At 24.3% G+C, this 25,226-nt stretch overlaps 4 protein-coding genes and 1 long non-coding RNA gene across 6 annotated transcripts; 2 read left to right on the top strand and 3 right to left on the bottom strand.

Moving 5' to 3' along the window:
- Window positions 1-1,126: 1,126 nt before the first annotated feature.
- On the bottom strand, window positions 1,127-7,648 carry LOC112597293 (DENN domain-containing protein 2A-like). Its single transcript, XM_025343267.1, has 11 exons — window positions 7,504-7,648; window positions 6,370-7,419; window positions 6,120-6,248; window positions 5,917-6,034; window positions 4,194-4,387; window positions 3,900-4,121; window positions 3,641-3,783; window positions 2,811-2,966; window positions 2,292-2,487; window positions 1,991-2,227; window positions 1,127-1,507 (listed from the first exon to the last, which is right to left on the bottom strand). The coding sequence occupies exons 2-11, from the start codon at window positions 7,339-7,341 to the stop codon at window positions 1,262-1,264; spliced, it is 2,613 nt and encodes an 870-aa protein (XP_025199052.1). The 5' UTR covers window positions 7,342-7,419; window positions 7,504-7,648; the 3' UTR covers window positions 1,127-1,261.
- Window positions 7,649-9,137: 1,489 nt separating this feature from the next.
- LOC112595965 (syntaxin-10) lies at window positions 9,138-11,162 on the top strand. The gene is made up of 4 exons (XM_025341389.1): window positions 9,138-9,539; window positions 10,041-10,246; window positions 10,436-10,530; window positions 11,052-11,162. Exons 1-4 carry the CDS (start codon window positions 9,477-9,479, stop codon window positions 11,126-11,128), a joined length of 441 nt encoding a protein of 146 aa, XP_025197174.1. The 5' UTR covers window positions 9,138-9,476; the 3' UTR covers window positions 11,129-11,162.
- An 870-nt stretch (window positions 11,163-12,032) lies between these two features.
- On the bottom strand, window positions 12,033-14,528 carry LOC112596475. Of its 2 annotated transcripts, none has more exons than XM_025342178.1 (5): window positions 14,431-14,528; window positions 13,011-13,100; window positions 12,683-12,938; window positions 12,408-12,602; window positions 12,033-12,289 (listed from the first exon to the last, which is right to left on the bottom strand). In XM_025342178.1, exons 1-5 carry the CDS (start codon window positions 14,521-14,523, stop codon window positions 12,033-12,035), a joined length of 891 nt encoding a protein of 296 aa, XP_025197963.1. In that variant the 5' UTR covers window positions 14,524-14,528. The 2 variants fall into 2 exon arrangements, with proteins under 2 accessions (XP_025197963.1, XP_025197970.1); XM_025342185.1 differs by lacking the exon at window positions 14,431-14,528 and adding an exon at window positions 13,565-13,785.
- Window positions 14,529-16,682: 2,154 nt separating this feature from the next.
- On the bottom strand, window positions 16,683-23,481 carry LOC112597786 (probable elongator complex protein 2). Its single transcript, XM_025344001.1, has 12 exons — window positions 23,147-23,481; window positions 22,469-22,658; window positions 22,088-22,204; window positions 21,734-21,961; window positions 21,322-21,579; window positions 19,715-19,920; window positions 19,482-19,655; window positions 18,443-18,620; window positions 18,164-18,310; window positions 17,596-17,761; window positions 16,972-17,484; window positions 16,683-16,874 (listed from the first exon to the last, which is right to left on the bottom strand). Exons 1-12 carry the CDS (start codon window positions 23,285-23,287, stop codon window positions 16,721-16,723), a joined length of 2,472 nt encoding a protein of 823 aa, XP_025199786.1. The 5' UTR covers window positions 23,288-23,481; the 3' UTR covers window positions 16,683-16,720.
- Window positions 23,482-23,778: 297 nt separating this feature from the next.
- On the top strand, window positions 23,779-24,906 carry LOC112597795. Its single transcript, XR_003114856.1, has 3 exons — window positions 23,779-23,996; window positions 24,307-24,513; window positions 24,676-24,906. It is a non-coding gene; the product is annotated as an uncharacterized LOC112597795 (long non-coding RNA).
- Window positions 24,907-25,226: the final 320 nt, after the last annotated feature.

The following is a 25,226-nucleotide window of genomic DNA, read 5'->3' as shown; positions in this document are numbered from 1 at the left end:
TCAGACTGTTAAACATTCAAATTATATTTAATTAGTTATATACACTGAACTTTTTGGTAATAAAGCTATTTAATGTGTTTGAATTTTACATTTTTTCTTTGTTGAAGGTTGAAGTCTGAAACTAAAAAAATTGAATTATGGACACTTCCTCGAGTATTTTTTTTACTTTAGATTGCAGTGTTTTAACTTTATAACTCTTCAATTAATACATATTTAAAATATTTGTCCATATATCCTATTTATCTACTTAAACTGTCTTCAAAGAATTAGCCCAATTATAAATAAGTTTAAAAATTATTCCTTACACACAATTTGTCATTAGCACCCACCAACCTATTCAATTAACCAAATATATTGTAAGATACATTTTTTCTCAGATCTAGCTAACTTCAAAACGAAATATTTTTTTTTAATTTTTAAAATTGTATTTTACTAGAAAAATGGTGCCACTTCTGTATTCCTATTTTTGCATTTTACCTACATTGACAGCAGAAATACATGTACATTTTCTGTTTTTTTTTTTTTTACAATTCTCAATTTAACATGTAATAAACCTTTTAATAATACACTGATCTTTTCTGTACTATACAAACATTAAGTGTTAATGATACGTCAATAATAATACTTGCATATTATTAATAGATAATAATTTATTTTTAATTAAGTTACTGTTTAGACTTACTTTTTGGATTGAATTAGGTCTTGAATAATGGTTTTGGTATTATAAAATTCACAGGTTTTCCAAAATTAGATTATGCAAATACAAAATGGATTAGTTGGAAGTTTGATTTATGTTAAAAGGGTTTTAAAATCATTTCATGTTGCTGTAGTAAATTCTGTGTTCAATAACTTCTTGCAAGAAGGCTAAAATTAAATTTTTATATCACAGAATATATTATTAGAGATATTATTATACTATAATAAAATAAATATTAACAATCAGAAATAAAAAACAAATTTAAAAAGAGCACAAAATAATATAGTGTATTAATATATAGTATACACTATGTTAATCATATGAGCATTTATACAATTTAATAAATGACAATGAAATATTTTTAACAAATGAATGCTAATATAATACAAACAATATAAAAATTATTAATATTTTAGTAATACTATTCAGTGTTTTTATTTTTCTTAAATATATAACGGTTTTTTAGAAAATCTTGATCTTTGGTTAATATATATAATTATATTAAATTAAAATTTATAAATATAAATTAGATATTAAGCAGTTAATTAAATAGTATCAATTGATTCATGAAACTGCCCATTCTTTAATCCGATCACCTATTGCCTTCATTGACTGAAGAGTTTTTGATTTACGTTTAATTTTATTGAGCTCGCTAGAAAATTCATCACATCTACACTCAAATACGTCTTTTTTGTCAATATTGCTATGCATTTTATTATTTAGAAATGTTGTGAACATAGCTGTTTCTGTAAACCATTCCAAAAAATTTCTATGTGCAGTATTAATACCAGCATCAATGAAAAATTGTTTCTGAAACATAATTAGATATATATTACACTTTAACGGAAAGTAACAAGTTTTTTTTTCTGTATTAAATTTATATTATATATAATTTAAATAATAAAAAAATATATTGATTTAAGTTAATTGAAAATTGTAATGAACTAGACCATTTTTTAATGATTAAAAAATATGATTCAAGAGTATACAAATTAAAAACGTATTATTTACTGTATAATTTACATATGAACTAAGTGTAGATAATACCTTTTTTATTTTAAGAAAAATAATTAAATTTATTACAAAATATGAAATTATAACCATAATTGTTTATCTATTATCAATAACTATTAACAATAACAACATTAATAACTGTTATTATTTTAATTCCTATGTTTTGTATTATAACACAAGATATTATGTTTACAATATTTACATAGTTTCTTTCAGAAAAAACTTATCAGAATATGTATACTAAAAAGTAAAAATAGAAAAATATTTTATCAATAATACCTGAAAATGATTTTTATTTTCTGAATTTGGTAGAATAAAAGATTTATAATGACCAACTAGTTCCACAAACAATCTTATAAGAGACTCTGATGCTAGAACTGCCTTAGTTGATTGGTCTAACTCCACCTTTAACCCAATAACATTTTTCAAACCTTTTGCAATTCTTGATGGTAGGACACTATATTCATCTTTTACTTTACGCAATGTTTTGTTAGCATCCAAATCAAAAATGAAAACCTAATTAAATAACATAATTATTTTAATTACTCATAAAAAGTTAATATATAAGTATAGTATTTACTTGATCATTCTCACTCAATTGAGAGAAAATATCTGATTGATTTTCTGTTTTCAACAAACCAATGATATATGGCGTTGGAGCTTGAACAAAATCAGCAACAGATACCATTTGAGAAGGAAGAACTGATACAAGAGTATGTTGCCAAGAAAATGGATATAAGGAAGATGTAAGAGCTTCAATACTACTTGATAATAAACTATAAAAAAAAGGATTAAAATTGAATTTTACTATACTTTAATTTATATAATAAATACAACTACCTATTTATATTATTAACAAGTGATCTAAAACAATACAAATCTAAATTTTATAGTTTAAAGATTACGAGTAAATATTTTATTAAATATAAAAGATGTTCAAAGAGTGTGTAATTAATAAATGATTCATCAATATTCAAACACATAAAATATTTATATTTTTTTTTTCTAAATTAAACAGTATGAAATTTCAAAATAATCATAGTCAAATATTTTAAAATTCTTCTTTAACATATTAAAATTATTTGATATATTTAATTACCTTATAGATTTGCTGAGAAGAATTAATTTTCTTTCTAATAACATTGTAGCTAACATTTGTATAAATGTATTTGGTTTAATAATGTGTAAAAGTTTTAGTAGATCATCTTGATCACGTTGAATATCAAATGGTATAAGAAGTTCTCCATTATTAGAACTAGAAAATAGAATTTCAATATTAAAAATAAATAAATATATATACAAGACTCTTATAAAAATAGATTTACAGATTAACAGATAAAAATTAATAATAATAATAATATAAGAGTAGTTTTATAAAAAAAACAAAATTAAGACCTTTTATATAAGTTTAGATATAATGATCACTTAAATCAAACTAAGTGATCATATTTTAAATTTAAATCAATATATATTTTTTAAATATTCATTCATATCCATGGAATTTAGAATAAGTAGTTTTAAATACAGAAAATAAAATAAATACCTGAATGAAGAAATTATTAAAACAATTGTGGATTCTGTATAAGATTCTATACATCTAACGACTTAATGAGTTTTTTTAAGATTAACTACCAATTAGATAATACATCAAATATTTTAAAGTAAAATATTAATATTTTAAGCCAACTATTATCTATTATATAAATTATAATTCATAAATAGAGATAATAGTTTAAAATTTAAAAATTTATAGTGAATTCTAAAAAAAATTAAAAAATAAGAAAAATACAGTTTGTATCTAACATTCGATACTAATAACAAAATGTTAACAATTGAAGTGTTCAAGTTATATTGAACATTTCAAGACATGAAACTATCTTGTTCATCTTAAAAAATAAAATAATTTTTCTTAAATGTTTATTAACTTACTGCTCAGTACTGTAATTTGCAGGTTCAAGAGGAATATAAATTGTAGAACCGAGTTCTGGAAATGGCTGGTCATATAGTAATTTTATAAACATTTTCATATTGAATTCAGATAAACCATGTCTTGATTCAATTTCTTGTAATATCTTTAAAATACATTTTAATTAATAAATTTTTATGTTTCTTTAAGTTGGATATTATTTAAAATTAAAAATTTGAATAATTTAACTAAAAATATACAGTGAAAATATTAAATATATACCTTAAAATAAAAACTGTTGGCTTTAATTGAAGAATATATACAATACACCAATGGTAAACAATAGGCAGCTCCTTCAGGCTGTACTCTATAACAGTACCCATAATTACGACGACCATTTTCATCAGTAACAGTTAATGAATATGTTCTACAATCATCCGCAGTAAATGGCCAAACGTGTGCGTCAGGAAAACATAAATTCTCAAATTGTTTTGGAATTTCAGCCTAAAGATATAATGATCATGCATTTGTTAAAAAATTCTTAAACAATTTAGTCTATTTAAACACAATAATTACTTGTACAGGATATTTATGTTTTATATAAGGTAATTTTTCTTTGGTTGAACTTAAATCTAGTCCAATTAATAGAAGTGCTTGAAATAGATGATTTTTATCATGAATAATAGTTGAACATGTTGATGTTGCTACTTTTTTAGCTACTCTACGTAAATACCCTTTACGCTCTAAAGTTTGTTCACTTATATTCTTATCTAAAAAAAAAAAAATAAATATGTATATATAATAGAATTAAAATTATGTAGATATTTGTACACTTTTATTTTTCTATGCGTATTTAATCAAAACTTCAATTATAAAATATTGAAAATTGAGAATTTAATTTAAATTTCTTTTAATGAAATATAATAAATTTTAAGGATGAAGTATATTCTTATTGGTTTAATGAAATGTTTAATAAACAAAGTTATTGCCAATACGGTAGCTTTACATTTAAAAGAAATTGTAATTATGAAGATCATTCTACTCAGGATTAAAGTGAAATACTTTTTTCTAATGTTACAATATATTCTAAATGGTTAAATGATAAAATTCATAGATGTTATAAACATATATTAATTGTTACATAAGGTATATTTGTTGTCAAAGTAAAGTTAAAAATATTGCATTTTAACATTCTAAAGTAATTTAAAAATTATTAATTTTTAATGGATTTGGATAGTTTATTTTTAGCTAAAAAGCAAAGTACATTTATTAGGATATACAAGGCTATTCAAAATGCATCATTCGATACTTTGCATCTGGTTTCCTGGGTTACCTGATTTTACGCCATGCGACTTCGTATTTTTGGAATATGTTAAAGATACTGTATATTTACTATTATATCATCAACTTAAAAAGAACTAAAAATTAGAACAATCATTTTATAATGGATATGTATGGAATGAATTAGAGTTCTGACTAGTTGTTGTTTGTGTGATCAAAGGAAGCCACTGAGAATATTTATTGTTACCATTACATAAATTTGAAATATTATTTTTTTTTATTTAATGTATCACATTTACACTAAACCTAAAAACTAAAAACATATAATAATTTGGAATTAGATGAATCATTTTGAATAATCCTGTACAACAACACTTTTAAATATTTAAATTAAATTTGTGATATAATTAAAATAAAATTTTTAATTTAAAATTGACCTTATAATCACAATGCAATATCTAAGTATTAAAAATATTAATAAATATAAAATTTGCAATTTCATTTAGTAGACTTTGAAATTGATTTTTGATAAAATAGATATTGTAATAAGAATTTTGATTTTTAATCAAACATAATTTCAGTGTAAGATTGTTAAAAATTATTTTGTACATACAAATCTAAGACAAAAACTTTAGGTGATATTGGAATTGTTCACAAATAAATTCCTTGTTAGTATATTAAGTTATATAAGCTAAATAATTATAATTTATAATTGGATCAATAATACTTAGTTAAGCAGTTTTATAAGACATTAATGTAATCTATTAGTCCTTTCGGCAGCTTATTACGTGACTAATAATAGGTGCCCAATAAAAATAAAATGAAGTAGATAGATACCTACATTAAACAATAAACATTATTATAATCACATGTCTAATAAATTGAAGATGAATGCATTCATTATTGTTAACTTATATAATTATTAAGGACTCATTTTATTATTTATCTTACAAATTAGTTCTATAGAAATGTATATATCTATAAAGGAATAAAAATAATTATAAAGGTATTTATTTACCCGTTAGATTATTTATTGAACCACTAGAACTGTTTTCACAATTAGAAATTGACTCTGAGTCACTTTCATCTTGAGTTTTAACAAATGTACCGTAAGCTTCATTCATTAACATTTGAATCTTAGAAAAGTAAACAATATTGTTAGTTAATTAAATTAAAAATTAACTAGGTGTACATTATATAAAAACTAATATTAAACAATACTTTTCTCTTATGACTCATAGTCATATTTTTATTTGTTTTTGAATCAATTCCATCTGTAGTATCGATTTGAAAATATGGTTCAGATTCTTTCAAATTAATTTCAGAATTGTAATCTTTAATTGGTGTGGACTACAGATCAACATAAAAATATAGATTAAATATTATTTATAGGTATGATAAATGTTTTAGTAGTGAATAAATAAAAAAATCAAATAGACAATTATTATTTTAATTATTATTCAGAACTTACCATATAATGTAGATTGGATTTATCAGAATCACAAACCCGATCATTACTAAGCGTATTACAATTATGAACACTATCAATGTTTAGCCTTGAATTAGGCTTTAGGAATATTGGTTCATCATATATATGTTCTGTATCATTTTCATTATATGATTTTCTAGTTAAATAATTCTGTTCATCTGTATGATGTATTTTTAATGAATTACCATACACTTTATCATTTTCCAAACAATTTAAAGACTTTGCTAAATTGAATAAATTAGATTTCTTAGAACTTATATTTGAATTACAATCTTGTCCAGTAGTATTTTCATTTTTTGGTCCATATGTATGAGAATTTTTAGTTATAAACATTTCTAGCTTTTCCAACATAGCTTTTGGATCAGACTTGGAAATTTGATGAGATTCCATTGTATAATTATTAGGAAGATCTAAATCTAATTGTTTATCATGAGCAAATGTTCTTGGTGGCTTTTTAGGAGGCGGACCAATCGGTAAATGTGCTTTTAGAGGAAGTTCAATATTTTTTTTTAGTACTTTTTGTTTACAACTAGTAGTATTATTATTTTCTAGTTTCTTTTTCAAACAATTTATAAGAGATTTTTGGTCAGTTACAAGTTTATTTTTATCATCATTTGCAAATGTGTCTAGGTATAGTTTTTGATTTAAACTGTCAGTCTTATTATAACCATGAGAATCAGTAGGTGTGATTTTTTTACACTCATTAGTGCTTGAAATAATTATATTACTAAATTGTTTCACATTGTTAGTTACCACCACGGCTTGTGAATGATCCACTACTAGTTTTCTCGAAATATTTACATCCCGTCTGAACGCGGGAGTTCTTTTAATAATTCTTTTGTTCGCATTATTTTCGTGTCGTCTCTTGTCATCCAGTCCGGGTTTCTTAGAACTTTGAAAAGATTCGAATCGTTTTGTCAATACGTCTACATTAACTACGTTCGTTTCATTCATAATTTTAATAATATCATTGGTGAAAATGTCACATCTTATTACAAATCAAGTTACAAAAAAAAAAACTAAAATATTTCACTGAAAAAAATTAAAAACAATTACATATTTATATTTTATTATTATTTCACGGATAATTATTATAAATAGCTATAAACCACGTACGCCGAATACTCAATGCACACGAGTGAACTGAACTCTGTCAACTCTCAACGCGATGCCTAATCTATACCAATAATAACTAATTATGAAACGCGCAACGTTTTTAATAAACACCGCATGATAATAATTATTAATTAATAACAATTATCAACGCGACATCATTAGATATATAAAAATAAAATGAACAAGTTTTTATGATATAAAATATTTATTTATACACTATCAAAGTATCAAATATTCGGTACTATATATTATTATTATTCGTTGTTCACATGAACGGCGCATTGTACTATTGTTGTTACCGCTCATCCTAAATTATGGTCTTTTAGGTTGTTACCATTTTAATATCCGAGTAGAACCGGTTAATGAAAAGAGACGACTGCATTACGATTTACAACTTACATCAGCTGCTGCTGGCCGTATGTTAATTTTATTCAATGATATGATCTGAAATTTGTCAGAATGTTATCAATCCCCAATAACTTATTTATCAAAGCGTATGAGTTGGGGCTTATCTTCAATATTGTACAATAGTTTTATTACCGAATAATTGTTATAATATCGTATCACATAAATTCTATTACACCGACAAAAACTATGAATAAACAACTCTGGAGTACGAATGTACGATATATTAAACAATTTGTTTTTTTATGTGACTGACCTGGAGTATTACGATTACACAGGATCTTATAGGTCACTAGACCAGTTCCTGTTTACTGTTTAGACAACCGGTAATGTTTAGGATAGTTGTGGAGGACATTTGATGAATGTCTTTTAGTTGGTTATAAATTTTTTTGTAATGATTTATTATTAGTTCTCTCACAGTTGGTAGTTGGAGCTTGGAGGTCATTATGAAGATTTTAGGACTATAATAAAATCCAAAAATAATTTTTATTTTTTTGGTTTAGCACTTGTTTGATATTTTTTTTCTTTTTCTTTACTTATTAGTTATTACTTTATTTTACTCCATTACTTGTAAAAAAATACAGTTATTATTAAAAACATCAATACATATTTTCATAAAATAATTAAAATGTATTCAGAGAATCCAAATTTTCACGGGTTAGCGCGGGAATCGCCCATCTGCCACCCAATCCCGCTCATGGGTGTGACCATGACATCATGTCAATCTTTTATCTAAAGTTATGCCTAGATAATTATGTACTTCGTCGCTGACTGAATAGAAATAGATGTACCGTTTATTTTTAGTATAAGAAGACATTCGTAACATTGTAATGTGAAATTTGCTTGTACCGATTTTACCTCATTGATTTTTATCTTTCAGTTATTGACCTAGGTAATTATGAGACGTGTGATTATACATATTCAGTCTCAGTTACTACATCTACATCAGAATAAATCATCTAAAACTAAATCTACGAAACGTTTTTGTCCATATATCAGTATTAATGTGAAACGATGTTATTACAATAGTCAAATTATTGTACAATATTGAAAAAATGAAAACTGAAATACAAGTTTACACGCATGTGATTTGATAAATAATCAGAAGGATTGATAACATACTAACAAATCTCACATAGTATTATTACTCTATGGTAATATCCGAGACCATTATACATAAATACATTTATTTTTACAGATAATAGATTTTTATCATACAGACCTCTATAAATGTATTGACCACCTGTTCTAGGTTCTTTTCCATACTTTATTACATTTTGTTTTCCCGAATAATTTCTTTTATTCCATGTTTCAATTATTAACAATTGTCATTAGTATTGTTTTTAATAATAATCACTAATCAATCAGTAGTTCACAATTTATGATATGTCTATAGTATAGTTAAATCCTCACTACCACTACAATATACCTATGCACTGTGTACATATATCACACATTCTAATTAACATTTTTATTTAAAAAAAAAATTCATGTTATCTGTAGGTTTGATAATAAACTACAGAATTACAATTTTTTTTTAATTTTAAATTACTAAGTTAACAAAAAATATGATGCCTAGAGGAAAAAATGGTTATTCCTGGGAATTGAACTCAGGAACTCAAGATAGTGAGGTAAGTTTAATTTCAAAAAAACTCAAATTATTTTAAAGTCAGTTGATCAAACAGTAAAGATTGATATTAATACCTTTGGATTAAAGACAACTTATTAAAGTTTATGCCACTTTACAAGTAATAAAATTAAAATATAATAAGTAATTATTTTTAAATGTTAATAGTTTTATTCGTCAACATTTATTACTTTAATTTTACATTTGAACAACATTATCTACTAAGTTTTCTTATACTATCCAAGAGTATAATTAATTTCCTCAGAAATGTTTAAGTAATAAATTACCTTACAATTATAGCAATATGACATATAATTAAAATTTAATTAAATTAAGTTTAAAAATTTAAATTATTTACTTTTATAATATCATGTAGTTAAAATGGGTGCTTATCAAATTTAAAATAATCTATTTAGCATCTTTTTTTATAAAAATAAAGCAGTTTTTAATGTACATATCACTTCTTTGGATTGTATTATTTGGAAATATATTTTTATTATAATAGCCATTACTAGAAAGAGATACTGAAGATCCGGATGATGTATTATTTACATCCCGTCCAGGCACATCAACATTTGTAGCTGATATGCTGAGTTCACATTCTCATAAGATGAATAATCAACACAATCAACTTGACCTCATATCTAATTCAGTAAAAACTTTGAAAAATGTTTCAGAAGATATAAGTGTCGAGTTAGATCATCAAAATGTGTAAGTAGATTTTAAATTATAAATTTTTAAATTTTTCAGTAAACTAAATTTCAACTTAAAAAATAATTTAAATTAATCACTCTTTCATTTAAGTCATAAACTATTGTTTTAATATTGTGTTATATTTTGATAAAAACAAAATATTCTTTAATTAATTATATTATAAATACATTTTTTTTTTTTTTTTAGAATGCTTGAAAATTTAAGCACTGAATTAGACAAAACAGAATCAAGATTAGACATGGTATCAAAAAAGGTGGCACAAGTTCTACAATTGTCTGATGGTAATTTTAATAGGATCATTATAAATTATTACAATGAATGTTTTTTAATTTTTACTTTTAAAATTAAAAAAAATTATACATCTTTAAATCTTAAGAAGAAAACCCATGGTGTGCGGTTCATGACATAGTATGACTTGGTATGGGAATAGGTATATTTTGATATCTTACCAATAAAGTTATCTTTTTAGGATAAACCTAAAGTACTATAGCATAGTCAAGGCAATAATTTTGATAATATTGTGGTGAGCCTAACCAAGCAATACTAATTTGCAAATCATATGTTTTGAGAATGTACAAAGTTGACTTATTAAAATTCTCAGTACAGTTCCAAATCTAAGTGTAACAAAAATAATTGACAAATTGAATTGACGTGCCGTGTAAACATTTTTTTTCTATTACTTTTTACTTTTTTTTAATTAATAATTAAATTAGAAAAAATGTTATTTTATTGTTAAACAATTACATTTTTCAGTTATTTCTATTCTACTGTGCATAATATTAATAATGTATTTTTATTTTAGACAGAAGACAATGGATGGCAATTGGAATTTTAGTTGGTATTATTTTAATAACCATCATTCTTTTAATTATTTTATAAATTATGTTCAAACATTATATTTGGTAAAAAAAGACTGATTTTATTTATTTAATATTTGTATAATATTTAATTTTCACATAAAATATTAATATATTTAACATATTATAACTGTTACATATGTGCCTACATTTAAATAATCAATAATCTAGTCTAAATTATATTATCACTTAATTTATTGTTTTTCTGAATATATTTTATTTTATATTCTTTAAGTTAGATTGTAATATTATTTTCAATAAAATAAAATGTTATTATTGATGAAATTATATGAATTATAAAATTCTCTATTGTTCAGCAGTTTGTATAATTTTTCTCTAAGATTTATTATTCTTCATTATATTTGTAATAAATATTTTGATGTACTATTTAATTTTACCTTTGTATTTATTTTATAATTTTTCTACTGGAGTGTTCAACTATTTAAATCTGTTGTACCTTTCATTTCCCCTATTTGTTACGTGGTACTCTATTCACACGTGGAATTTATTCTTGATAAATTTCTAAATTGCATGAACAAACCAAGATGTTATTTCCAAATATTAATTCACATATAAATCTTATTTTAATATTTTTTCCAATAAAATCATGGAAATTTAAATTATTTTAAACGCAAATTCAAGTACCTAATATATTTAAAAGGTATTTTAAAATACATAACTTTTAATTAATTTAAATCATACATTCACTTAATAACTAACATTTTGTTTTTTAGTATAAGTTACCTGATAAATATATTATAACACATTATAATGATAAAAAAAAAATCTTAATACAAGAATTTCATCGTTTTTGATAAGGTTAATCTGGTATAAATATGCATAAGTCAAAATACAGTCAACATTAAATTGATAACAATTATTTAAAAAAATTAATTTTAAATTAGACAATTTATAATATATTAGTATTATTGATCAACACTATAATAATGATTGAAATTACATGAATATGGATCAGCATATTGAGAAAAATGATGTTCTCTATAATACACAATGTACTGAGGATAAAATTCGTAATCATTAAATTTTACATAAACCATACCATTTGTTGATTTAGCAGTGTCAAAAACATTAGGTATAACATTCAAATTATAATTGACGCTAACATCTTTGATTCTTTGAACTAAAACTCGACAAATTATAAATGCTCGCTCAATTGAAATTTCTTAAAAAAAAAAAAAAAATATTAATAAATTAATATATACATCAGAATGATTTAAAAATTATAATATCATAATATTTTTAAATGCTTTACGAAAAAAATAAAATAATAATTAACTTACTACTATCATGTCTGGATGGAAAAAAAGGTTCAGCAAAATTATTGTCTGTAATATGGTCCATAAGCCATTTGGTTGCAGATCCTAAACCTTGGTTATTAGTATAAAATAATGCTCGTTTGACAGCTTCCCTTGGAAAACCCATATTAACAAGAATATTCATGATATTTTCATCGTAATCTACTGTAGACATTGATCCTAGTTAAATATTAAATAAATTTTAATGAGAGCAAAAAATTTGATTTAATACAATTAAATAAAGTTTAACAATTATTTACCTTGAGCACATGATGCATATCTGTTGGCATATAAAGGACAATATGAAAAGCATACACCTTTCCCATATCGACAACGACTTGTAAAACGCCAGTCTAAATTATTTTCAGCAATTGATTGAACATTTTTGGTGGCTGTAACGTGATATAAAAGCCATTCATTTACTGTTATATTTTTATTATTTATTTCCATTTCATTTTTTCTTAGTGTGTATAAGCCCCAGAGCAGTGGATTTTGTACTTTATGAACACTTATAACCTAAAATGATTTCAATTGATTCATAAAAATACATCATTAATATACGATTAATAAATTTCCATAAAAACTTACATCAAAAAGATCATATAAATGTCTTATTTCTTCAACTTCATACAATTCTGAATTAACTACTGGTTCAATAGAATAATCATTCATGATGAGCTATAATTAATATTGTTAACACAAAAACCAAAATTTAATTGTAATAATATTAATTTAATAAATGTATGAATAAAATAATCAAATATTAAATCAATATTTTTTGTTTTAAAAACTTGTTAGATATTTAAATTATTGTTATATAAAAGTATGTTGGTTTGTCAACAATAATATGTTTAATTTAAAAATTCTTGAATTGATATAAAAACTTTGGCAATTAGGGACTTAGGGTACCTGCTTTTCACAATAAGACATTTTTACAGATTCAAAACAAAACTTTAACCCCCATATAAAAACTCAATAGTAATCAAAGTAGCTTAATAAATTTGGTAAATACCCATACCTAATATCGTTAAAAAATATTAAACAAATTTAATTTACGTATCTAATACCAAAATAATATTTAAAGATGGAAGCCAGTAAATTGCAATATAATCAATACAGATAACTTGTTTTTTGCTACTTACTAGTATATATTATATTATTATATAATAGAAAACCGTGTTATCCGAAAATTGACCAGTGAAATTTGGAAATACTATTTACGACACAAATAATAAATTCTATAAAACACAGAAAAAAATTCCCTGATAACGGCAATTTGAAAATATAGGCCATAGGGTACACTGATCTACACGATATACTATGCAGTATGCAATATGCCTTAAATATTATTATTAACTAATAACTATATAATTTTAATGGCTATATTATTATATTATATTGTATTTTATTATTTTGTTATGGCAGTTATTATAACATGTATATGATATTATTACAGTGATAACGATGGGGATTCCTAAAATAAAAGTTTATTTTTATTTAAAATGACTAAATTTTTATTTAACTATTCGAGCAATCGCTAATCGCACAATCTTCCAAATCGTGATTTAAATAAATGTCCAACCATATAATAATATTATATTCTATAAATAGATGGATAACCATAAGTCACAATATACTATGACGATTTGCATAACTGCACGAGACAATAGTAGGTACAAGAGATAACTGACGAATGACTATATACGATGTCACGAATCAAGATATTCATTCTCTTAGTTGTATGGCGAGGGTCGAAGAAGGGTACTTGGCAAATTATTGATAATAACGTGTTACCTACATAGGTATCTAATTAATTTTTATATAATTTATTCAAGTAATAAAATTTAAAAGTTCAAAAATTGAGATATTTTGTCGTCTTCTCTATCTCATCCAGCGAGAGAACATGCCATGGCCTAATGAAAATCAATTTCGTGCCTCTAAACGACACGCTGACATCCAGGCGTCCAGGCATAGTGAAACATTAGAAAATATATGGTCTTCAAATTACCTGGTGTTTCCATAGTTGATTGCATAGTGATGAGCGGGGTAGATTTAATTGGCTAGTTTTTTCATTGGATAGAATATTTATAATTGGATTCATTTTTTTTCAATTTGATGCACTACAACTGTATCGTCTCAACGCGGCCGATAGAAAAAAGTATAGGCTATAGCTATTTTTAACTTTAAAATTGTATGATGTAGTTTGAAAATGTAGCACGGGCCAGATACAAAAAGGGTTGAAGGCTGGATGCTGTTCACGGGACGCAAGTTGCCACCTTTAGGCCATAGTAATTACTAATTAGTATTACGGAGCCGTCACTCCGTTCCTATCTAGACAAAAGTCTATTGCATGGGTTATAAACGACTCTTTTGGTTTATGTATCAACATTTTATAATTAATTTTAGAAATAGTTCCATTCACCAGTTAGGTATTAATGTGTTCCCAACTCTAAAAACACTTTATCTCGGGGTGATTGTGGTTAAAAATAACGTTTCATCATTTTTTATAACAGATGTATATTATTATTTTTAAATGTTTTTTGATGAAACCCAAGCGGCATATTTCTTTATCTTCATCTGTTAACCGATTAACCTATTTTTCCCAAGACTCCACTGTGAATTGTTCGAATTCTTCACTGTGGAAAATAAGCTTTCATCTTCATCTCTCATACAACTATAATGAGTTAAAAACAGAGTGAATGAGGTGGTTGGAATAAATAATTATTTAAATAAAATTATATTATAAATGCATGATTTAGAATTATAAATATATTTAAGCAAAGTCTAATTTAATATTATAATATAATTGTTTTAATATTTTTAGCTCGTTATATTGTTTAGTAACAATTTTTGGAGAGTGAGAGCTAGGTTTTACTCTTAATAGGTAGGTACTTACCTAATAGTCCTAATATAAAATGAGGTAATTTATGATACTTGCTAAATAATATTTCTTACTTTTTACAGAATTTGTAATTTTTATCAGTTTTTTTACTATCTATCTTAATATGGGTAGATCTGGATTATTTTTGTTTAAAAAATAATTAAAAGGAAAGAGAAGTACCAAGGTATATTTATTTTATATGAAATTTTTAACGAATAAAAAAAATTATTAATATTAACACGAATAACGTAAATCGGATAAAAATAAATACAATGATTGGGCATACTTTGAAACGAGCGACTGAGAGTAGTTTATATTATGTTGTATAGGTTTTTAAATTTTTATATATGTAGGTAGTATCTACCTAATTTTATACCTGATATCAGATCTGAGACTTTGCTGTCTACAAATTTAATCAAATTGAAAATTGAACCATGACTCAATCATATGTGTGTTGAATTTGAATATGTTATAAAGTATCTTAAATTAATGGTTATTTATTATTATGATAATTGGCTTGTTCGATAAATCGTTATGACTAATGTATAAATTATCATACAAGTACACAACTGTACGTCTATACCTATATTAAAAAAATATTAAAAATAATTGAATAATTGGAATAACTAATGCTCATTTAGTACAAAATATGTCTAGTCGTGAATTCTAACTTCCAAATATTCTACATTTTAAAATTGGTAACTTTATTATTTTGAAATAATAAAGTTATTTTTTTTCATTGAATATAAAAATATTTTTGAATGTCATTAAAGTTTGAACAACGCATGCTATAGATTATTTGTCCATTGGATATTTTGACCAATCACACAATTATTTATAGTATACATAGCTAAGTATAGTCTTTTTCCAGTGATTTATGATCATGACGTACTAATGTGGATATACATTTAAGGGTGGTCTTGAAATTTGTCATCCATAAAATCTGACCATCACAGAAATACTCGTACAAAACAATTACCTGTGCGAAAAGGACAGTTGAATATCCCGTTCAAAATCATTTGTATGTCACTGCAGGCAACAGTTATATTATGAAAATTGTACATAATATGTACAAGTAGTGAAACTATGCATTCTGCATAATAAATGATAATTAGAATTTTAGAATGTAAACAATATACATTCAAATTTATATCATAACTTCTAAATGGCACACTAGGACACTCTACATGAACAATATGCTAGTATCACAGTCTTGTTTAATAATATTATTTTTTCTATTGAGTATATGTAATTTTTGTCCATCATAGTATTATATTGGTTTTTGATTTATTGACTTATTTTAATAATTTCATTGAAATTAGTAAGTAAATTGATATTTAATTAACCTGAGAAACACATGTATACATAAAAATAATTGATTAACTGTTAAATACATTTAATTTACATAATAATACAACTAAGAAAAATCTTTTAAAAACACATCATAAATTCTAACCATCATGTCTGCACCACAAGATGCCATTTGTAGAACACCCTCTCTGTATCTAAAATCAGTCTTGCACAGTAATGGTTGAAACTTGATTTTTTTTACTGTTAAATGATGTCCAAATCTATAATTGTGGGTTTTTAAGGAAACAATACAAATTTAAAGCAATATACAAAATTTATAATAAACATTATTGGCATACGGTTTATAGAAAAGGATACTCATTAATTAAATCAGCAATTTTAAGCCAAGGTGTTACAGAGTTTTCTTCATAACTCCATTTATATAAACCAATACTTCCACAATCAGCACCAATAGCCAAAAGATAGGTTTTATTAAATTCACTAATTAATGTTGGAGCAAAGGCCACAGCTGTAAAACTCTTTTCTGATACTATTAAAGGATTTGTTTTGGCATAATAAGTTATTTTACTGTCAACACTTTGATCATTTCGACCCCAAATAACTAATTTTCCATCTCTAGATCCAGTTGCAAAATATGCTGAATCATGAGTCCAGGCACAACACCATATTATTCTTGTATGAATACCAGTGTGTTTATCTGATTTACTTATGGTAATAAATAAGTTTGAGTTTAAATCATACTCAAATAATGACCAAGTACGATCACGTGAAACAGAGAGAAGATTTTTACTGTCTGGTGAAAAAGCTAACTGAGTCACAGTTAAATTATGTGATTTTAACTTTTGTACCTGTTGAAAATTTTCTGTATTCCTGAAAAATAAAAATTTAACTCTAAATTTTTAGAATATTCTAGATTTTTTTCCTAGTCAAATTTTACATATAAATATATTATTATTACATAAATAATTTTATTTTAATTACCATATTATAATAGAAGCTAGTTCTAAAGATGTTGCTTTTGCTGCCGAAGCTAACCATTTATGATTTGATGAAGATGCTAAACAGTAAACTTCATAAACATGACCATAAAGTTTTTGAATTTCAGGCCATAATGTATTTTGAATTAAATCTTCTTCAGTTGGAGGTTCTAATTTATATTAATAATGTATAAAATTAGTTTAATTTACTACAAATATATATGAAAAATATAGGTTATATTTAAAATGAGTATGACATAAAAATAAAATTAGTTTTTTTACATTTAATTTAAAAAATAAATTATTCTTTAAAAATCCATGCATATGTCTGTAAAATTAAAAGTACATTTTGAAAATTAATTCCCTTAAAAATTATTTTAAAACTTATGTTTCTTGTTAATTATAAATGTTCAACAACTCAAATTCTATTAAATATCATTGTATTTTAAAATACCAAGAATACAAAGAATACAACCACCAGCTAAAATGTACACTAATTTATATACAGAAATATATAGTAAAAACAATATACTGGAAAAATAGATATTTTTACATTTTTAAAAAATACTTACGATTTAAAGATAAAGGAATAAAATAATGTTCAGGATAATCCTTATTTTTTGGTTGATTATTAATATTTTTACAGTCATCTTCAGACACTGCTTTATTTGATAATCCAAGTGATGGAACAGAAGCACCAAGTGGACATTTTGTGATATCTTAAAATATTTAATAGTACAACATTATTTTAGTAAATAAAATAAATAAACATAAACTGAATTCAAAAATAACTAAATCAGTATTAATATAAAATAAAAAATTTATATTTTTAATAACAAAAACATATTTACCAACAGAGTCGAAATTAATTTTAGATAATTGACTCATATTTTCTAAAAAGTTGTAAGGTGCTTGAAATGCTCTAATAACTTTTTCTTCAGCTGAAGATACATAACTTAAGCTTGACAACATAGCAACACTAGACATATTATAACCATGAACTTGGGGTCGCGCCATTTCATGCCAATTCTAAAATAAATATTGAATACATAGTAATTTAAGAATCAAGTTAATAATGTCAAAAATTCAAGCATACAAGATAATAACCATAATCTGTACATCGAAACTGATGGTTTGCGAGGGCCACTAGCCAGAATTTCTCTAACCATAGTTTCATTCTTATTGTATACTCAGTGGCTCACAAAAACACATAATAAATGCATTGTGTCGTCACATTGGTTGTATTATTATATGATACATAGTTATTTTTTTTTTTAATTATTTACAAAATGGATATGAAATAATGTCATGATTGAATGAATAAAAAAAAAATATTTCATATTCTGTATTACATGAAATTACTACTACTGCTACATGACTACACGACTACCAATAATGCATCTAAGTGATCATTTCCAATCAACTCAGTGCTTGATTTAGAAAAAAAATAGAAAGGGGACTCATCGCATGTTTGATAAACAAGCGTTCCACACAAAATTAACCGTCACATTACCGTGAGGGCAAATAGAAGGGGTACGCTAAAAAAAAATTTAAAAAGAAGGGGGACTCCGTCCCCCCACGCCCCCTCAAATCAAGCACTGAATCAACTTACAATTGATATGGTTTGGTATATGGTAAAAGAATTGATACACAGCAACTAACAAATTTTTACAGTTATTCTCAAGTCGATCAATGTATAAGTTTAAAAACAATCTTGAGAAATTAATATAATTTGAGTAGATTATGAAAATGTATAAGTTTGAGCTACTAGTCTGTCACTTTATCTGAATTCAGCACTTTCCACATAATTAATAAACATGTATAATTTGGCTATATGAGCTTTACTTGTAATATATCAAATAAATTTATAATTTAATTGAAATAACTTACACAAGAATGTAAATTGTTAACTGTGTTTGACTTCAGCCATTGTGCATGGATTCTGGAAGTTTGATCAGAACTTACAGAAACAATATATTTGCCTTCTGGATCCCAAGTAATATCTTCAACTGATCCAAAATGACCTCCAATTGTAACTCCAGGAGTCCAACTACCATTATTATTCTAATGTTTAAATTCAAATAATGTTTAATTTGTTTTTATTATTAATTTTTATTGCATACTTTTGTCCATAAATGAAATGATCCATTGTGTCCTTGAGCTAAAATGCTGTTACCATCAGGAGAAAATTTCCCACCATAAAACCCTAATGTATTACCACCAACTTCTCCCAATCTTATTAAATCAACCCAAAGACCACTGTTCTCATCATAAGCCCAAACTGCTAATGTTTTATCCATAGAAATTGAAAGCAATTCCATTTTTTTCTCTAAAATATAATATAGGATATAATAGGTATAACATTATATATACTTAATGTTGGACTGGTTTCATATAAAAAGATATTTATAACATTCCTTAACTGTTTCTTAATTGTAAACAAAAAATAAGTGATGAAAATGAGAAATTAAAATTCTCTTATTATAATTTATATTGTGTTAGATTTAAGTAAAGTTTTGTTGCTGCATAAAATCACATCATTCTTCAATATTTAAAACTCATTTAGTTGTTATAAATTTATATTGTTATATTGTAGTAGATTATAGTACAATGAGCAATTATTTAATCAAACAAATTATTATTTCAAAATCTATGAATGTTTTTCTCACATAATTTACAATTGAAATCAAATAACAATTTCTATTGTTATAATTTTTCAATTTGTTTACTTTTTTTAATGATATAATATATTATTAATTTAATAATATAAAGCAAAATACTTTTCAGAGTATTCCAATACATAAAAATCAAAATTCGGATTGGTAGTTGTAAGTATTTGAAGTTTAGATGATTGGAATTTATTCTAGATAATACTTTTAGAGTTGAACAATATTACCAATACATATTTTTAAGGATAGGGAAAACAAACAAAAATTAAAAAAAAAATGAAAATTTTTACATAAATCTAATTTATGATAAAATCGATTTTGTTTTTTTGATGTAACTCAGAAACGAATAACTACAGATACTTGAAATTTTCACCAAATATTTATATTATTTTATATTTACAATAAAATTTTCTAAATACTTCGACTACTCTTAAGCTATTCATAGGCATATAAAATTTGAATTTTTTTAGTTTTTTTTAATAAAATTATTTATTAGGTCAAAATTCTTAAAAATTTAATATAAGATCTTATAAATTTTATGCATAAAAATGTATAAAAATATTAAAAACATTTAAGTACAATTTTTTTTATTATCTTTCTAAGTTATAAATTGGATAAAATTACTTTACTCATGCGACACCTAATGAATAGCAGAGTGGTACTCACTTACCAAGGTTGAGGAGTATCTTAGATACAATTGTATTTTGTATCTTGATAAAATTATATGAAATATTGAGTACCTATCTTGTATAGCGATACTTTGAAAAATTAATTTTTTACAATTATTTTCATTCGCCTACCTATCAACTGCAACTGTTTGATTACGTTTTAGTAATGCGTGATATTTACCTAACTTTTAATTTATTGAAATATTCTAAAACATACTTTGCTTCAAAAGTTAAAAATATTAAATTAAAAATGAGTGTTGTTTGATAAAATATAAAAGAATCACACTGTATAGTTGAATCTTTTAATCTTATAATATGCTTTTGATTCTTTAAAAAAATGTTGTGAACCATAGGTAGGAAAACATTGCTTTTGTTAACTCTCTTTAAATTTACCTGTTCCAAAAGGAGGTTTCCAGTGCACTCCATAAATCCATCCATCATGTCCTGATATAACAGTTTCTAATTGAATCACATAAATACACTCAGAACCATCTTGTTTAGTCACATTAAATTTTTTACTCTCTAACTTTAATGTATCATCAAATTCTTTAATTGATTTGCAAGTGTTATAATTTTCTTCTATTGTAAATTTCCATAATCTTATAACAGAATCCTGAGATCCACTAGCAAGAAGTAGGTTCCCTAAATTACCTAAAAATATATATTGTGTAAGTTATTTAATGAGTACATATTTGTATTAAGCTAAGACAAATTTATATATATTATACAAATGGTTATCCCTGATCATTAATTCAAAAGAATTATAACTAATTTTACAAAATTGGCAATCACATATAATATTTACCTTCAGATATAAAATCTAATGAACGAACCCAGTCTTCATGACCTATTAATGAATGGCTGGAAACAAACACTGAATCACCATTACTAAAATCATTTATATACAACTGTATTTTACTATTTGATAAACCACACGCTAATAAAAGACAATTTGTGTTGGATAACAAAGTAATTTTTAGAGATAAACATAATATACTGTCAAAGTCTATAGTCTGGACACATTGAGATGTATCTGAAAATTAATAATTGATCAGTACAGATAAAGAGAACAAATACATTTAAATAACAGTAAATAATGACAGATTTTTAAATGATAAAGTGAACTTTAAGGGGTACATTAAAAAATGAAAAAACTTACTTTCATTTTTATGTTTAATCCAAATTTTAACAGTACAATCACCAGCAGCAGTTACAATAATAAGTGTCTGATTGGCAAGTCTTATAGCATCATTTATGGTAACAACATCAGAATGTCCTAAATACAAATTTTTTATACTTGAAGAATTAAATTTCATTATAACTAATAAAATATATATATATAAATTTTAATTAATTACCTAACTTGGTAAAGAAGTAATTAACTAATATTAAATTGATTTATAAAACTAGGATATCACAGTCAAATAATCAATATACACTGACCTTTGACGGTACTTCTATAAACTTAATTTTTGATGGGAACAATTTGTTCGTTTACCATACTTATCATATTATATAAATAAGCTATAAGAAGTATTACCAATTAGTCTTTCATAGGCTTTATAAGATCCTGTAGGAAGAACGTCTTCCCATAATATAGCTGTATTATCAGTTGAACAAGAAACAAAGTCTTGTTGGCAACAGCTGTCTAAAATTTGTACCCACTTAACACTATTTACACGCTTTGTATGCGCAACAAATGAAGAAATAACTCGTCCGTCACATTCGTTCTGAAATTAAATAATATACTTATTTTATTTTTTTATTTGTTTAGCTTATGTTAGTTATATACTGCACTTTTATAATTAACAACTAATAAATAATTAAATATAAATAAACAATAATGTAGGAGATAACATAGGAGGTTTTTTTGGGTCAAAAACAATTAACATTGTTTTAAAGAATAAAATGAGTAGTTTTTTTTAGCTATGTTTAGTAATTAGTAACGTGAAGGCAACATACTTTATAAAAATTAAAATTAAGCACCCATTTATATTTTAAAGAAAACAAATTTAAGGATTAAATTTATTTTTCATGGTCTGTCACTGTTTATAAGTGTCATTTCTATTGATGTCTACGTCTATTCGTATATTACTTGTTGCATAGGTGATTTAGTTGTCAAAAGTGTTAAATAAAAAGTGTTAATATGCTTTATGTCATAATACTATATAGTGAAGGTTATGAATATAAGCTTTAATTAATCTTCTAATCAACTTACCGTTATTTGAGGATCATATAAATGGATAGCGTTACAAGAACCATAAATAACTAATCCATTAACACCCCAATCTAAACAATTTGGTGTGCTGTTTACAGCAGAAGACACATATACTGTCTTAATTTGTTCAAATGTACGCATTTTCTTGTATCAATAAATAAGATCAAAATATAAAAAATATAAAACAAGTATAACGGTGGCTACTGTCAATAATTAAGATCAGGTATAAATTCGAAATTTCATTTAAATTATTTGTTACAGTGTATAAGATTGACTATAGACAATAGTTTCATAGATAAAAAGTAATATTGGAGCACGTGTTTAATGATATTTCTATAGTTCTTATCAGTATTTAGAAATGATGGTAAAAACTGAGATTGAACTAGAAGGAATCAAATACAAACCACGATTAATAACATTTTAAATTTTTTAAATACTGAATGATATAATAATATAACCATCGAACATTGAAATAGATATAAGTATATAACTAGGCAAGATCTATAAAGATTAGATCTTGATAACTAGGTTCTGAAGACTAATAAATGGTAATAATCATTGTTTATTAGTAGATATATCTTTATCAGTGTATCATGTAGTATCTAATCTCCATTCTGAACGTTATAATTTGTGTTACCCACAGTTATATGTATAAAATATTTTTATATATCTGTGCCCTGTGGTGTTACCTTTAGGCTATAAGTCATTTTTTACAATTATTTATGTATAAAATTACCCAGATTTCACTTTAAACGTTCAATATCTTGTGAAGTACTATTTATAATTATTAATTTATTACTTGAATAAAAACGAATTTTTCAGTGTTGGTAAAAAAAAATATTATTTAAAAGTAAGTAAGTTTATTTCATAATGGTTTATAATAAATTAGTCATATTTTATATTGATTTCCATACACAGGATATAATTTTTTTAATCTTTGATAGAATCTGTACATGGTAAACATTCTACATTTTAATTTAACGTGTTAAGCATCAATAATCATGTATATTCAATCAACGATAAGTTTCAAAATAATTTAAGTTCAGTACATTCAAAATAAAATAAAGAAAATATTAATTTGTTACTATGAAACCTCATAGAAGTACTTAAACTCAATACTTTCATTAACATACAGATCTATTCAATTTTATTATTTTTAGTCAATTAGAGTTAAAGATTACATCAGAATCAAAAAATTGAACAAATAGATTTGTTGAAGATTTAGTTACTGAAAATATAGATAACAATAACTTACTGCTCACGGAATTTGTTAGCTGCTGCTGCTGCAGCCAGGAATTCCAGTTGTGAACCTGACAAAATGTTAAAAGAATTTAATTTTTTTCAAGTATAACTTAGGGACTAAAACTGTGAGTAGTATGACATACTTAGTATAGTTTGGAATACTAAGTGTTTAATATAAAATTAAAAAAATTGTAATAATCTATCTTTTATTTTTATTGATTCTTATATATTAATAAAATTGTATATATTTTTAAAATCATCTTTTCTATATTATATGTATGTTACAGCTAGAAGTTAAAATCAAGCAAACCTCAAAATTGTCGGACAAATGCAAATTGCCACACAATATTTGAAAAAAATGTCATTTTGGCTTTTGCCTAACTTCATTTAGCATTATTGCAAAGACTTTTATCATAAGATTTTATCACGATTATTAATGATCATACTTAGTCAATCTATCATTGTTATTTTATTTTATTTACTATTTATATTATATGTATACAAAATACACCTTTGAAATCTCAAAAATTACAAATTACTAATTAATAATTATAATCAAATTATAAACCATTCACTTTTTTTTTATCTAAATTTTGAATATATAATACATAATTTTTTGTAAGTTGTTCATGTTGAAATCATAAAATATAAAAAATGTATAAAGACAACAATTACGTTTTTGAAAAAAAATTATTTATTTAAACAATAAATAACAATGTAATTTATCTTATTATAATTTAAAACATTCTTGGGAATTTAAATGTTGTATGTATATATTGTATGTTATATCATTATGAATTTTACCCTACGCAATAATATCTATGCTATGAACTTAATC

The sequence above is a fragment of the Melanaphis sacchari genome, unplaced genomic scaffold, assembly GCF_002803265.2.
Source record: "Melanaphis sacchari strain LSU unplaced genomic scaffold, SCAv2.0 Contig0_pilon_pilon, whole genome shotgun sequence".
Taxonomy (NCBI): Eukaryota; Metazoa; Arthropoda; class Insecta; order Hemiptera; family Aphididae; genus Melanaphis; species Melanaphis sacchari.
Note: the sequence above shows the minus strand (reverse complement) of the source record. Positions and strands in the feature narration are given on the sequence as shown.